The sequence below is a fragment of the Dipteris shenzhenensis genome, chromosome 9, assembly GCF_047967505.1.
Source record: "Dipteris shenzhenensis isolate YYH24624 ecotype China chromosome 9, Dip_SZ_1.0, whole genome shotgun sequence".
NCBI classification, from domain to species: Eukaryota; Viridiplantae; Streptophyta; class Polypodiopsida; order Gleicheniales; family Dipteridaceae; genus Dipteris; species Dipteris shenzhenensis.
The window spans coordinates 24,961,563-24,976,560 of NC_141604.1; the positions used below are offsets into that span (position 1 = coordinate 24,961,563).

The 14,998-nt window shown below is 45.8% G+C and overlaps 1 protein-coding gene across 1 annotated transcript in view; it reads right to left on the reverse strand.

Annotated features, from left to right (window-relative positions):
• Positions 1 to 3,700: 3,700 nt before the first annotated feature.
• The window catches only part of LOC147898413 (uncharacterized), a 37,003-nt gene continuing 25,705 nt past the window's right edge, over positions 3,701 to 14,998 (reverse strand). Inside the window, exons 6-7 of the mRNA XM_087379649.1 lie at positions 4,328 to 4,556; positions 3,701 to 4,175 (exon numbers count right to left, since the gene is read on the reverse strand). Of these exons, the coding sequence (XP_087235775.1) occupies positions 4,042 to 4,175; positions 4,328 to 4,556 (363 nt within the window). The 3' untranslated portion in view covers positions 3,701 to 4,041. The remainder of the gene's footprint in view (positions 4,176 to 4,327; positions 4,557 to 14,998) is intronic.

Here is a 14,998-nt window from a genome sequence, read left to right on the forward strand (position 1 = left end):
GAGACTCTTTATGCTCTGTTGGGAAGAGCTATTAAGTATTGTCCGCATGAAGAGGTGTTTTGGCTGATGCCAGCCAAAGAGACATGGTTGGCTGGAGATGTTCATGAGGCCGACGCTATCCTTGGCGTCACTTATTCTTACATTCCAAAATTTGGTTGGCTGCAGTTAACCTGGAACTTTGATAACCATAAGCCAGAGAACACAAGGCATCTTTTAGCCAAAGCAAGGAAAAAAGTAGGCACACAACATGTTTGGATCAAATCCGCTATTGTGGAACGAGGATTGAGAACGAAATATACTTGTGCAAGAAGGCCTGGAATGATTCCCACAATTTTGCAACTTATGGTTGATGATTGGCCAGAAGAGGATTATTTAGGCCGCCCGTGAAGTATATGAAAAAGGACTGAAGAATTGCCCTCACAGCATTCCTCTCTGGCTTTGTTCAGCTCGTCTTGAGGAAGAGAGGAGTGGATTGAGTAAGGCAAGATAAGTGTTGACAAAAGCAACGTTGAAGAATCCTCAAAGCCTAGATTCGTAGATGTTTCGAGGCTAGGTGTGGAAACAAGAAAAAATCAGGGGTCCTAATGGCAAAGGCATTGCAAGCATGCCCGACAAGTGGAAAGCTCTCAACTGCATCGATTGAAAAGAGCATGTTTATAGTAGCGTTGGGCAGATTAAATCGCGAGTGCAATTATCATGGTTTTTGTGTATATTTATCACATACCATTATCAATGTCTTCTGACCCTCCCCTCAATGGTTCATATAGTGCCTGTGAATCTACCGGCACCTCCACCATGCAATTCCTCATTCCAGCCACGACGACTTGCAAAATCCGAGTGAAAGGGTTCTCTTTTAGCTTATACCACACTCTCGACATCCCAAGAGGCATACGACCTTGATACCCACTGCTCCCATGCACATCCAATAACCTACTGCCCATCGTCCCATGTTCTCGAGGCAAGTCACCACCACTGTAAGAGCAAAGATTTCTCCGATAATCTCGACCACAAAGAGATGATTGTAGAAGGAATTTCTTTTGTGGGGGATATCGAATTTGAACTCTAGTACCCTTATGTGCTTTGCTCGTTTTCTATTTGTGGGCATAGGGTAACATGGGAGCTGCTAGAGAGATGCGGGCTTTACGGTGGCCAATATGCAAAAATACGATTACGACTATTGACATCTAGGTAATATGCGAGTATCTTATCCATTCGCGGGACTTATTATTGACGTTATATTCTCAGTGCTTATATTCGACGTTATATTCTCGACACCCAAGCAAGGACCCGTTTCCTTGGATTATAACTCTTTGGGGAAGGAAGCATGTCGCCTCCCTACCCACACAATGTGGTTATAATAATTATATATTATATATTATCATTCAAATATTTTCAATTGCTCGCCCATTCAAAATTGCTTGTTTTCAATCTAAATTCTTACAATATTCCTCTTTTAATGCATGTTCTTGATGCAAGGGAGCAAGAAAGTCAAGCTGGATGCCATATCAAAAGGAATCGACACCTTTATTCATATGATTGTAGTCCATGTAACAATATTGTATAGACTGCAATGTAGATCGGTTGTGAGATCTTGTGAGCATAATCTTATTCATCTATTTGTTGGGCTTCAGCTCCTAGAACTCACAAATAATATGGACATCACCAAGTCCATTATAAATCACCACCCCTGACATTTGCAAGGAGGATCGGGTCCTAATGGACATTGTGTCGTGTCTCATGTCCACATTTTTCCTCATTTACTTTTTTCCTTTAAAATTTTCATAAGATGCTAGGATTCAGGTTCAATTTCGAGTTTGTAGTTACATGCTCTACGACGGAAAGGCTAGTTGACTACTTTTACCTTCACGATGTAGTCCTACACCAAATCTCTCTCCATCTTCATGTTGTATATATCGAATGCGGGTTTCATTGTTTACTTGAATATTTCCTTAATCACCCTCCACGTCTCCACTAATGTCCCAAATAGCTGGACGTGTGGAAGAATAGTGTCTGCAAACCGCAATAGTCTCGATGATGATGGTCAAGGCCTCTACATCCCATAGTACCCAATGCCAAACTGCATCCTAATATGCTACAATGGTCATCCCTAGACAATGTTTTCAATTTCTACAAGTCACAATGTTGTTCCCGTAGTGATTTTCCACTCTTCTAACAACACATTTGACAATAAGGCGACTCCGTCCCTTCATAATGAATAGTTGGGATCATCGAGCTTTTTGGTCCCCCCAAAGTTGGGGATGGACAACCATCTAGCCATCTTGAGGTAAATGGCGTAGTTAATTTAGTATGAACTTTCCTTAGTCCATAAGTAACTCCATCCATTCAACATCAATGTAGGCTACAAAAGATTTCAAAACCATGCATTAGTACCATACTAGAAAATTGATCCTAGGACATGTAGCAAGAACCTTGTCATTTGACATACATATTTTTTAATGATTTCTCTAATATATTTGTAAGTGGTTATTTTATTCCTCTCTATGATTATCTATGTCAATCATAAACTTGCCTTTAATATTATGACATATATAGCTATATGTTAGTATGTCCCCCCTCCTCAACAGAAATTGGTGGTCAATCATTCACCATTCATTAAAGGGGGAGAGGGTGAGGGCGAGGGGTGGAAATCTCGGGGCGGGGGGGGTAGGGGGGAGGCAGCAACGGATAGGTACCCCCAGATTGATTTTGGGGCCTATTAATTAAAATTGTTTCGGGACACAGGGGAGGGGGGTGGGGGTAATCAAGCTGCGATGGATTAATCGAGCTGCGAGGCGTGTCGATTAATGAAGCTGCAAGAAGCATCGGTGGGCCCCCTTGATTCGAGAAGCTTCGTAAACACCCTCAGCCCGGGTATATGAGGGGGAAGGGGGAGGGGAGTGAGACAGAGAGAGGGAGAGAGGGGGAGGGAGAGGGAGAGGGGAAGGCTTAGCAGAGAGGGGGATGGAGAGGGGAGGGCTGAGGGGGAAGGACAGGAGAAGGGAGGGTGGAGAGGAAGGAAGAGAGCAGGGACAGGGGAGAGGAAGCCGGAGAGGAGGGACAGGAGAAGAGGGAGCGGAGGACAGGGTTGAAGGGGGGAAAAGGGGGGGGGGGGAGCAAGATAGATTAATTAATTGAAATGGGAAAGGAGGTGAATAGAGCCATGAGTATACAGATTAACCTACACTAAAAAAAGATTAAGCTATGCAAAAAAGAAGTGGCCATCATGATACAAAACAAATCATTGGATTAAATATGAGCCATTGTTGAGTACATGGCATCAACTATGTCCGCCTATTTGACAAAACAAGGTTATGATATGTGCAACTATGTTATCAGATTTAATATGACCTATGTTTAAACGATACAGTTGTGTTATTAGTCTCTACAAAACGTCCTTCTATATCCATCCTCGATAGATAATCTAAGATTTCTAAACTATAATTCCATCATACCCTAGACCCTCAATAAGAATTGTACATCATACCTTCATTGCAAGTATTATGTATATGTATGCTACTGTAGTCCATATACCATACTTTTTGTAAAGAGAATTACAAAGCACATTAATAAGACATTAGTTAAAGACATGACCAGAAAACATACACACAAGAAATGCTTTCATTCAATTTCTCACAGGCCTAAACTCGCCTTTGTTTTAGATATGCCTAACCTCACTCAAAGATGGATATTTTACCACTCAAAGATGGATATTTTACAATTGGTCACAAAATTCTCACGCATATGCCTAGCACTAGGCAGAACTTCTATTGTGGCCTAACAATTGCGCGTGATTGAATTCCAAGCCAAAAACCCATGGTCCACTTTAGAATAACGCATAGACCTAGATTCATCTTGGCATCTGCACTGTGCAAACCAACATACTAGACAAGGCCTTCAATCTGCAGTTGGCATGAGTAAATTTACCTCCACAATTTACATGCAAGCATTGGTGGAGTGAAAGACGATCACTTGAGGTTCACATTACTTGAGTGTCCTAGTCGAGGAGCTGAAAAATTCATGACAAGATGCCAATTTTGTACATTAGGTACTCAAAGAACGCCCCAGAATAAACCAAGTTGTCGTCAACAAGGCTCCAACACTTGTATGCACAAAAAATCTGTCTAGAACAAAGCCATATACAGAAATGCCAACAGAACTGCTTGAGAGGAAGTTCACTGCAAGTATAAGCATAAAACCTATGGTCAGAACCTAGAGATTCTTAAAAATAAAAGCTGAAGAAAAATCTCGAAGACTCAGATTAAAAATCACTTGAAATATGAGAGCACGGAGGAAAAAGGAAACTTTTCAATGTCATGATGCTACTTACCCAAAGCTGCACGCCGGGACCAAGCATCCTGAATCTGATAAAATTTATCAAACCGTTCAAGGAGTGTATCTTTTCCATCTGTGCCAATGATAGCGGAATCAGCTGCTTCAAATGTTCCTGTTGCATGCATCGCAGCTGCAGCCTTTACAATCCGTCGATGGAAGTGTGAAAGCTTGGAAGCTGACCTTAGGCAAAGCCCTACTCCAGTCAAGTTGACTAGATTCAAAACCTGACACAGTGCAGATGACATGCAGGTTAATCTTATTGTCTACTCGCAGGAATCACATCTCCACAGAGCGCACCATATTCAACACACGTTTTATAAACAAAATGGTAAACATCCAACAGATTGCACACTTCCTTTTCTGCCAGTCCCCCTGGCCCTCTCCACCTTCCCTCTCTTCCACAGAGCACAAAACATTCAACACACATTTTATAAACACAATTATAAACATCTAACACATATTCTTTTCTGCCACTCCCCCTGGCCCTCTCCACCCTCCTTCCCTTCTCGCACGATGATTCAATTTGAAAAATTTGTTTGCTGTCTTCCTGGTGCACTGATTTACAGGTTCCATGCTGTGTCAACTAATTGGTTGGTCACTAGTTCGCTGATTGGTTGCTTGCTATTTTGAGAGTGGTTTTATCTCACAGGTGGGCGCTTTGTTTGCTGCTGGCTTCAAAGAGAATTGCAGTTAGTCACGGCCATGAACGAAGTCACGAAACCCAGTGGCCATGTGGGTCATGCCGCACACAACCTAGTTGTGATCTTGAGGTCAAGACACTCACATTTTTAGCTAGTCACAACGTCTAGGTTACCAGGTACCAATGAGATGTGAAACACAGTTACATCACACAACAGCCGTTTACCAAGATGAAGGTCAACAAAACTTGTAAGCCAGACTTTCAACTCTACATGCATCCTACACAAACAATGGCCTGCCATAAGTCACACTAGAGAAGGGAGTGTGATATCATGCATTTGATAGTCAAGAGGAAACGATTGGTCAGTTTGCAACATCCAATTGGTGGGCTGACTCAAGAGCATTAAGCCCCCAGAGGTCTCCTCTATAGAACGTGGCATCTATATTTGACAAACAAAAGGAGAATATTACATGGATTTCTTCTGGTAGAGACATCTTCAAGGAAAACTAAAGCACTAGAAAGGCAAAGATACTGACAGAAAATACAATTTGAAAGCAAAATCAAAATAATGCAGGAGACCATGCAAAAACCAATTCAACCTCCAGATACATGATAATCAAAACAACCATGTTTCAAAAATGGAGCTGCAGCTCCCTCCCCGTCATGCTCCTATCCCACGGCTGCCTCCCTCACCCCTGCAGCTGTTTCTAGCCTCCTCCTCCCCCCAGCTGTTCTTCAGGCCCTGCAGCTGCTCTCACCTCCCAGCCCCCTCCCACATCCACTCCTCACCTCCCAGCCCCTTCCCACAGCTGTCCACCCCGTGCAGCTGTTCCTCTCGAGAGCGCGAGAGGGAGCTGTCACACTTTGCACAGGAGCAGGCATGTCCCATACAGGAGCAGTCTCAGGCTATCCGAGTCCAAGCTGATCTTATTCAAGGGCTCAGACAGGAGATCTCACAGCTCCGACAAGAGGTCACTGCTATACATAGAGTCCCAGGGAGCACCCCAGTTGTGGAGGCACAGATTGCGAGCATGCAATCTGCCATCGAGGAGACATCCAAATGGGTCGACGTAGCCAAACGGGAACCTACAAGGGTAACCATTTCGGCTACCCTCCTGGAGCAGCAGTAGAGAGCCAGCAAGGCTCTCAACATCAGAGTACGTGGGATTCCCTGCACTGAGGCTACACCGATGGCAGATGCGCAGGCCTTCGTGACCACTAACCTAGGGGCGACTGAGCACAAGATTGAGAGAGCATGGCGGGTTGGGAGGGACCCCAACCGAGAGCAGCCCCTTATCATACGGTTCCATGACGCCCAGGCACGACTTTCGGCTTTACGTCGTAGGTCAGTCTTACGAGACCAGCCAACGATCTCCATGGATGAGGACCTCACTCCACTACACGTTGAGGAGAGGCGTTTTCTATTGCAGCAGCGAGATCAGGCCCGCAAGGAGGCGAGGGGAAGTGGGCACTATTACGAGATGGACGACTCCTTACAGGCCCCCGTAGAGCACCCACCTCTCCTCCTGCATAGGGAGGTGGGGTCTATGAGACCCTGACATCCGAGACCCTATCCTGTACCATCTGAACTGCAATGGTACCTTAACCAGGGAACTTCTCGGAATCCTATACAGGTCACGACATTGTCTTTTACACATAGACACATCAGAGTCCAGAGCGCCCACTACCAGTACTACATGGGAGTCTACCTACAGAGATTAGACCAGGGATACAAGAGGGGTTTGAGGGTCAGGAGGAGTCGCAGTCCTTTATAGATCCACACTTTTGGGGGCCATCTCAATCCAACAGAGAGATCCACACTCCAGGTTTCTCTGGATCCGGATTTAACACATGGATAGCCAAGATCTGTTTATTGCAGTTTGCTACTTCCTCCCCGAGACCTTCCGCTTTGCCAGAGATATTTGAGAGGAGAATGAGACATCCCCATTTGTTGCTCTTTATCAGTCCATTGTTGACTTCTCTAGCCGCGGGGAAGTTCTCCTAGTTGGGGACTTCAACACGAGGATAGGCGCTCATCAGGCACCACTCCTCGACTTCAAGGATGATTCCACTCTACTACCAGACATTGACCTTGAGGAGACAGGTATGCTACGAGTTTCGGCTGCACTCACATCTTATGGGCAGGCCCTATTAGACCTCGACAAGATGCATGATCTCATTATCTATAATGGTCTTGACAGATGGCCCGCATCAGGTGGCTTCACTTGCTTTCCACATGGGGGAGGCTTCAGTGTTGTGGACTACATCATGGGATCCCCTGCCTTCACATCTCGCATTACTGACTTTACCGTAGCACCTCTCCCTCCAAGGGCTGATCATACCTACCTTTTCTTTAGCATTTCTACCCCCCGCCGCACAGCACTTTCTACCCCGTTGAGTTCTTACTCCACCTACCATGATATACGCTTTCATCGCGATCACTCACCTACTTACTCTGGCCGTCTGTACATACTTCTCGCATACATTTACTTTACACCCCTATTAGAGGACCGTGCTGCCCTAGTCACTTGCTCACTACACGAGGCTTCTCTTCACACCATCCACTCCACCCGCCCACCACCACCTGGGACCATACCTTGTAATAGCTGGTACGATGATGAGTGTAAGGCTTTACGTCTCAGCTCAGATTCGAAACAAAAAACAGCCTTCCGAGCGAACGAGAGACGCTACGTGAGTACCGTCGTCTGGTATGCAGGAAGAAACTTGACTTCGTGCGCCGGAACGAGGAGGAGCTACTGAACATTCAGTTCAGTAACAACTCTAAGGACTTCTGGCGGAGATTTCAAGAGGGACGGTCCCCCCCACCACTCACTGACACTCAGGTGTGGTCTGATTATGCACGCACGAATTATGATATCCCAAATCAGCTAATCCCTAACCTATCACATATGCCACGTCCCCCATCCTGCACCCTCTTCACTAGGGGGGGGGTAAAGGATGCCGTAATGAAACTTCATAATGGCCGAGCGAAGGATCATGAGGGACTATGCACTGAGTTTATTGCATATGGGATTAACCTCCTAGCCTCGATCTTAGCCAAGCTATTTAATGAAGCTGTTTGCTTGGGGTTTCCACACACCTGGACCATCAACACTATCTCACCCATCCACAAGGCAGGGGATCCCATGAACCCGGAGAGCTACAGGACCATTATGATTGGGCATGTCATGTCTAAGATTTATGCATCAGTACTTGATTCTGAGGTCAGCAGATTTGCGGAGTATCGAGGACTCAGAGCGTGGAACAGGCCGGTTTTAGGTGGGATCATGGGACCATGGACCATATTCTCACGCTCAGATGTATAATCGAGGAGGCGAGGGCACGTAAGCAGAGGGTTTACTGTTGCTTTGTGGATTTCCACAAGGCTTTTGACACCATTCCGAGAGCCTACCTCATACGACGCCTACAGGATTTCGGTTACGACCAAGAGATCATTTGGGTTGTCATGGCACTTTATGAGCGAGTTTCAAGCAGAGTCCGGACAGGATCTGGATGGACAGACGAGATCATGAGCACTATCGGGATCAAACAAGGGTACCCATTATCACCTACCTTGTTTGGCCTCTACATCGACGAGCTCGAGACAGTGATGCAGGCACAAGGTGGGGTACGTTGCTCTCTCGCGGGCACGCTGATTCGGATATTACTTTACGCAAATGATGTGGCTATCTTGTCTTCCTCAGCAAAGGGGCTCCAGAGACACCTTGACGCACTACAGTCCTTTTGCGAGTCTCATGATTTGAAGGTTTCGGTAAAACCAAGGTTATGATCTTCAATACATCTCGAGCCGTCATGCGCGATGCGCATTTCGCATTTGATGGGTCTCCTGTTGAGGTAGTTTCATCATACACTTATCTTGGAGTCGTCTTTTCCGGACCCATCTTCACTATGAGACCCGCGATGCATGCACGCCTGAGCAGAGGATATGCTTCATTGGCTAGACTAGAGAGGCAGTGCTTCCGCTCTCACTTTCAGGATCCACAGACCAAAGGGTTGCTTTTTGACTCCTTGGTCCGCCCAGTAGCGATGTATGGTAGTCCATGGTGGGGGCCAGACTTGTTGGATACAGAGTGGGCCAGGGTGAAGCAGCTACAGGTTCTCATGTTATCACGGATGATCCGTGGTAAGCCATCCATCCCTTACCAAATCATTCAGGCGGAGTCACATCCGGACGTAGCAGGATACCATGGCTAGCACTGTCCTCTTCTATGGCACTTGCAGCAAGGGGGGACCAGAGGTGCTGGTATGCACGCACAGAGAGATGGTTCGCACGACTAGGGCTCCACATGGACAAACTACCTCCTTTCTAGTACAGCATGGATGCTCCTTTCTCTCCCCTCCTATCACACGAGGTCAACCAAGTTATCCGTGAGGATCTACTGCAGCTACACACATTTCGAACTTGGTTGGGCCCGAGTGATCTTCCAGTGAAGCTAGGCTTCTACAGAGATCACTTCTTACATATCATAGTGGAGGGTTTCATTGATCCACCACGATACACACAGATTCACCCAGCCCACTTGCTAAGGATCTCTCTTGGGCAGTTCTGGGTCTCTTCACACAGACTTCATATCGAGAGCAGCAAAGCAGAGCGGTTACCCAAGGAGAGGTGCATATGCACACTGTGTGACATGCAGGAGGTTGAGACAGAGGAGCATTTCATCTTCAGGTGTCCTGTTTACTATGAGATCCGAGGGCATTTCTACTGCCTCTTCAGAGATAGTTATGGGGTTTTGGTCCGTTTCCTCTCCTACCCAGACCAGCGATGTTTGGTTGGTTTCATTCATGAGGTGCTCAGACACCGCGATAGGATACTTCGAGCACGAAGACAAGAGCAGACCTCTTCCTCGACTGATACCTCTCAGAGCTCTATCACAGAGTTCTTTCAGCTAGATCACATAGACTCCCACGAGGCAAGACCTCGACATGACTGTGACCCGGAGCTTGTGACCCGACAGCTCAAACAGAGGGTTGACTCACAGATCATACTTGGGGACATCCCCTCTGTTGGAATATGAAGCCAAAGTGAGTGTACTAGGTGTCTAGGGGGTGTTTCATAGTCTAGTGAGTCCTAGACATGCCACGTGTCATATTGGGAGTTATCCCATATACACTATTGCTGTCTAGAGTCTAGTGTTACACTATATAGTGTTGTATTTGTCTTGAGTCTTTTGATATCAGTCAACATCAAGCTATCTACATGTGAGTATTTTGGTTATCATTGCCCAGCACTTGTTCTTTTATTTTTCTTTCCATTTTGCTTTATTATGCTTTGCACATTTCCATTCCGTTCCTAGCTAGCTACTAGATCCCTTCATATGGTATCAGAACCATGTTCCTAGCCCTGCTCTCTCTTTCCCTTTCCCTTCCAAGAGGTTGAGGTGAGGGAGGCCAATGAAGCTACTCTAACTCCTCCTCCTTGGAAGGCTACCCTCTTCTCTCCTTCCTTGAGCTCTCTTCTCCACGCCATGATCTGCCACCTCTCTTCTCCTTCCTTCAGCTACATCTTTCTATGACCTGCAGATGATGTGACGCTTCTATCCGGAGCTAGAAGCAAAATCACGCCTTTGTGTCTTCAGCAAAGTTGTAGAGGACTTTGAGGACTACAAATTTCGTTTTGCAATCCGAGTTTTCTGTGAAAAGTTACAGCCCTTGCAAGAAGTGATGAAATTTGTTTCTGCATGCGAATTTTGTTCTGAAGCTCACCTTCTTTTTCTTTGGTTTCCAAGAAAGCTTCAAGAGTCGATGGGGCCAATGATTTGACAGCCCAAGCATGATGCAACCAGCTCAACGTGGAGCTGTCCATCCTCTTCATCGTTGACCTCTGCTCCATCCCGCCATTTGCTCCTTCTTCCCGACATTCTCTTGGAGCTGCTGTCCGCAAGTTCATGCTTGCATTATGCCCGTCACTCTCTTAGAGCTGCTGTCCATGCTGCCTCTATCTTCTCTGCCCGTCACTTGATGTGAGCTCTTGACATTACATTGCGGTGACTCCTTCATGTGACTACTCCAAACTTTGGTGAAGACTTCCCGAGCTAAATGTGAGTTCTTCGATACTACTCCGACACACTCCACTACAGTGATCTCTCTTATTAGTTTATTACATCGAGCTTGATGTAAACCACTCTATATCAAGAAGTGACTTCTTCAACATTGCTTATTCGATCGGTGCCTGAGGTACTTCACATTGACTGACTTTCCGATTGGTCGTGGTACCTGAGGCTTCTACTTCGACATTGGTGACTCTCCTTCCTGCATTTTGAGAGTCATCATGTAATTGCTCCATGTAGCTACCCATGGACTTCACCGACACATTTTTGGGACATTCCTACCTAGCGCTCCATTGACATCATCATCGACTCGTAGAGATGTGCACACATGTGCATTAGCTACTTGGAGGACATCTCTTTCACAAAGAGATATTTTTATTTATTACTACACGCTTGAGGTATTTTGGGGTCCTCTGCCCTGGGTAGAGTCCCATGATATGTATTGAGTGTTTGGTTTTCATTGAGTCTAAAGGTCCTCTGCCTTGGATAGTCCTCCTAAAAACATGTATTGGTTTTCCTATTTTTTTGGTCTGTGGCTTCTTAACATGTCCTATTATGAAGCCAAGGGGGGATGTACTATGGGAGCCATATGTATTGGCTTTGATAGGTCTATTTGTTTATCAGGCCTGGCTTGAGAGTTCCAGGATGTTGGTGCTTGGTCTCCTAGACCTCTGAGTTGGTCATGCATCCATGCATGATGAGCCTCTGAGCCATGCTAGATGAGATTTCTATGTTATGCTCACTAGCCTCTAAGCTATGCTCACTTGCCTCTGAGATTGTGTGGGAACCATGTCTAGTTCTAGGCACAGTTCTGATGACCATCATTGTCATGTTCTGTTCTTGGTCCCATTCCAGTAGTCTCTCACCTTGCCTTCATGGGGGGGTGTTAGAGGAATATGAAGCCAAAGTGAGTCAAAAATGAGTGTACTAGGTGTCTAGGGGGTGTTTTATAGTCTAGTGAGTCCTAGACATGCCACGTGTCATATTGGGAGTTATCCCATATACACTATGGCTTTCTAGACTCTAGTGTCACACTATATAGTGTTGTATTTGTCTTGAGTCTTTTGATATTAGTCAACATCAAGCTATCTACATGTGAGTATTTTGACTATCATTGCCTAGCACTTGTTCTTTCATTCTTCTTTCCATTTTGCTTTTCATTATGCTTTCCACATTTCCATTCCGTTCCTAGCTAGCTACTAGATTGAAGCCCCCGACCGACGGGGGTCACAGTGGCCCTGGTTAGACGCAGAGCTACGACCACGAGACGTACCAGGACTGCACCCTTGAGGAGGCGACAGCGCTCTATTGCTGACCTCATGCCTCCACTTCCATAGTCTCATCCATCCTGATGTCTGCTGATGATGATGATGATGATGATGATGATGTCGACGATGATGCTGAGATTGATATATATAGTCGAGATATGACTATGTTGTACTTAGGAATTAGTACTACCATTTTGCATTTTGCATTGGTGTGGATGCTCGTTTAGTAGCTCCATTACCACAGCTCATTGTATCAGGTTTTTCATAGTCTCATAGACCCATCGGTCTTCCGAAGACTTTAATAAACTTTCTTTCTTTCTCTCTCTCTCTCCCCCTACTTCTTCTCTCCCCCCGTATCTTTTCTTAGCTTCCCGCAGCTGCTCCTCACCTCCCAGCCCCCTTTGATAGCTGTCCCTGCAGCTGTTCCTCTCCACTTAGCCCTCCTCTCTCCCCTGCAACTGTTCCTAGCTCCCCACAGCTTCTCCTCAGCCCCAGCCCTGCCCTCTTATCTCTTCTCAGCTCCCTCTCAGCCCTCTTTCTCAGCCCCTCCCTCTCTCTTCAACCTCTTCCCTCTCGTTTCCTCTCCTAATGATGGATGGATCTTCCAAGTGTTTTAGTCAGCCTTCCATCTTTGATTGATGAATGAATTCCCATTCAGCCAATCCTCGATCATTTCCACTGACCACAAGAATGTGTATATTTTCAAAGGATGAGTTGCTACAGCTGCAAAAGGATATGCAAAAGGATATGGAGTTTGAGATCTCCACTACCCTTTTTGCACGCATCCATGGGTCCCACCTCCTGTTTGAGCAAACCCCCTTCCATCTCAGTTCTACAAATGCCATGCATTGATCATGGAAAGGATGTGGCTCCAGCCTCGTAGATAGGGATTTTACGGACACCGGCGCGGTACTTAGTTTAGAGAAACTCTCTCTCCTTTGGCTGATTTTCGTGAGATAAAGCTAGTGCCCTCCACCTTTAGTGACGTGGTTCTTGGTTTGGTCATCAATATAGTGTCTTCTTCCACATGTGTGGGGATACTTTCCCCCGTGGATGTACCTCCTCTTCACTACTCCAAGAGATATTCTATACAGGAGGGAGGTGTTTCGGCCACTAGGCTGGGTAAGGGTTTCCTCTAGCCGATGAGGATTATTAGCCGGATTATTCAGAGCCTCGGTGATGGGCGCCTCATTGCCACTAAAGGCAACTGACTCATAATCAGCTTCATCCTAGGTGTCACCGGTGGCCCTATTGATATTCTCTTCATTCGTGGAACACAAATTGGATGCTAAAGATTGTGCAAAGTTAGGTAAACTGCTTACTAGTCATACCATTGGTCTCCTGCTTGGGGCACTAAGAAAGGTATATTCATTTCAGCTTTAGGTTCTCTTCCCCTTACAATTGGACATGGTATCATTACACCCTCCAAGTCACAATGGAGGATCATATTGATGATTGTAGGATAGAAGGTTGGTCTTCTCAATCTTTACGCCCGAGAGAATCATGTCCCTTACTAGAAGGAACTTCTCTCTTGTGCCCCAATTGTAGACCCATGGATTAATGGAGGTGACATCAATATGGGGGAGTTGCCTTCAGACAAGAAGAAGGAATAGAAGGTGGCATTCACTTACTTGAGAGGGCAGCTTGGGATGCCTTTCTTTTTTAGTTAAGTAGGAGAGATACTTGGACATCAAGTGTCCATCTACGCATGGATTGACAGTTTTTTATGTCAATGATTGGGCATCGGAGAGAGGTGGCTCGATGTGAATTTCATCAAGAATTTCCATCTCGGATCATTTTTGGGAGTTTATATGTTCTCTGAGCCTCACATTAGATTCCGTATGCTTCCCGTGTAGAGGAGGACCTCACAGAGGTAGTATTACAAATCTGGGTTTCTCATATGCAGGCTAGAGTGCCTTCTCCTTCACACGTGATAGCAACCCTCGCTCATATTAGTGGTTTCTATTAATCTACCACTATTACCAGGAGACATGATATTCTCAGATAGGAGGTCGACCTTCACCAGCAGTTGGCAGCCCTATAGAGGAAAGAGCAAAAACGGCCTACAGATGCTTGGATTTAGGAGCGCCTTGTTGCAGCAAGAGCTCATCAGCAGATTTTGTTAGATCACATCGCGGAGTATGCCTTTCATGCACGGAAGTCATTTTGGACTTAGACAAGAGGAAGAGTCCAAAACACTTTTTCTCTACTCTTGGCCCGAGACATGGTAGAGAAAGTATATCTCAGCTTATTGACTCTGATAGGGTTTTGCAGAATGATCCTAATGTCGTGTTGCGTATAGCGATTGATTTTTATGCCTCCCTTTTAGCAGATCTTGCCACAGCTGCCGGAGATGGTGCCCGACATATGGCAGCTGGAATTCACGACTGCACTTCTCACCCTTGACAAGGGCAAGTTTCTAGGCTGAGATGGGTTAACACCCTTCTTTTTTATTACTTTTTGGGACACGATTGGAGACCATGTCACCTCGGGCCTACAAGGCATTTGGGACGTTGGTACCGTACTTGATTCACTTACAAAGGGTCTCGTTCATCTTATTCAAGGGGGGTTACAGAAATTTGGTTTCTCAATGGAGGGAAATCACTCTTTTGGCCACCTTTTATAAGATTTTGGCCAAAGTTGTTAGTTTTTCTTTTGGAGCCCATTCTTCTAGAAGCATCTTCAAC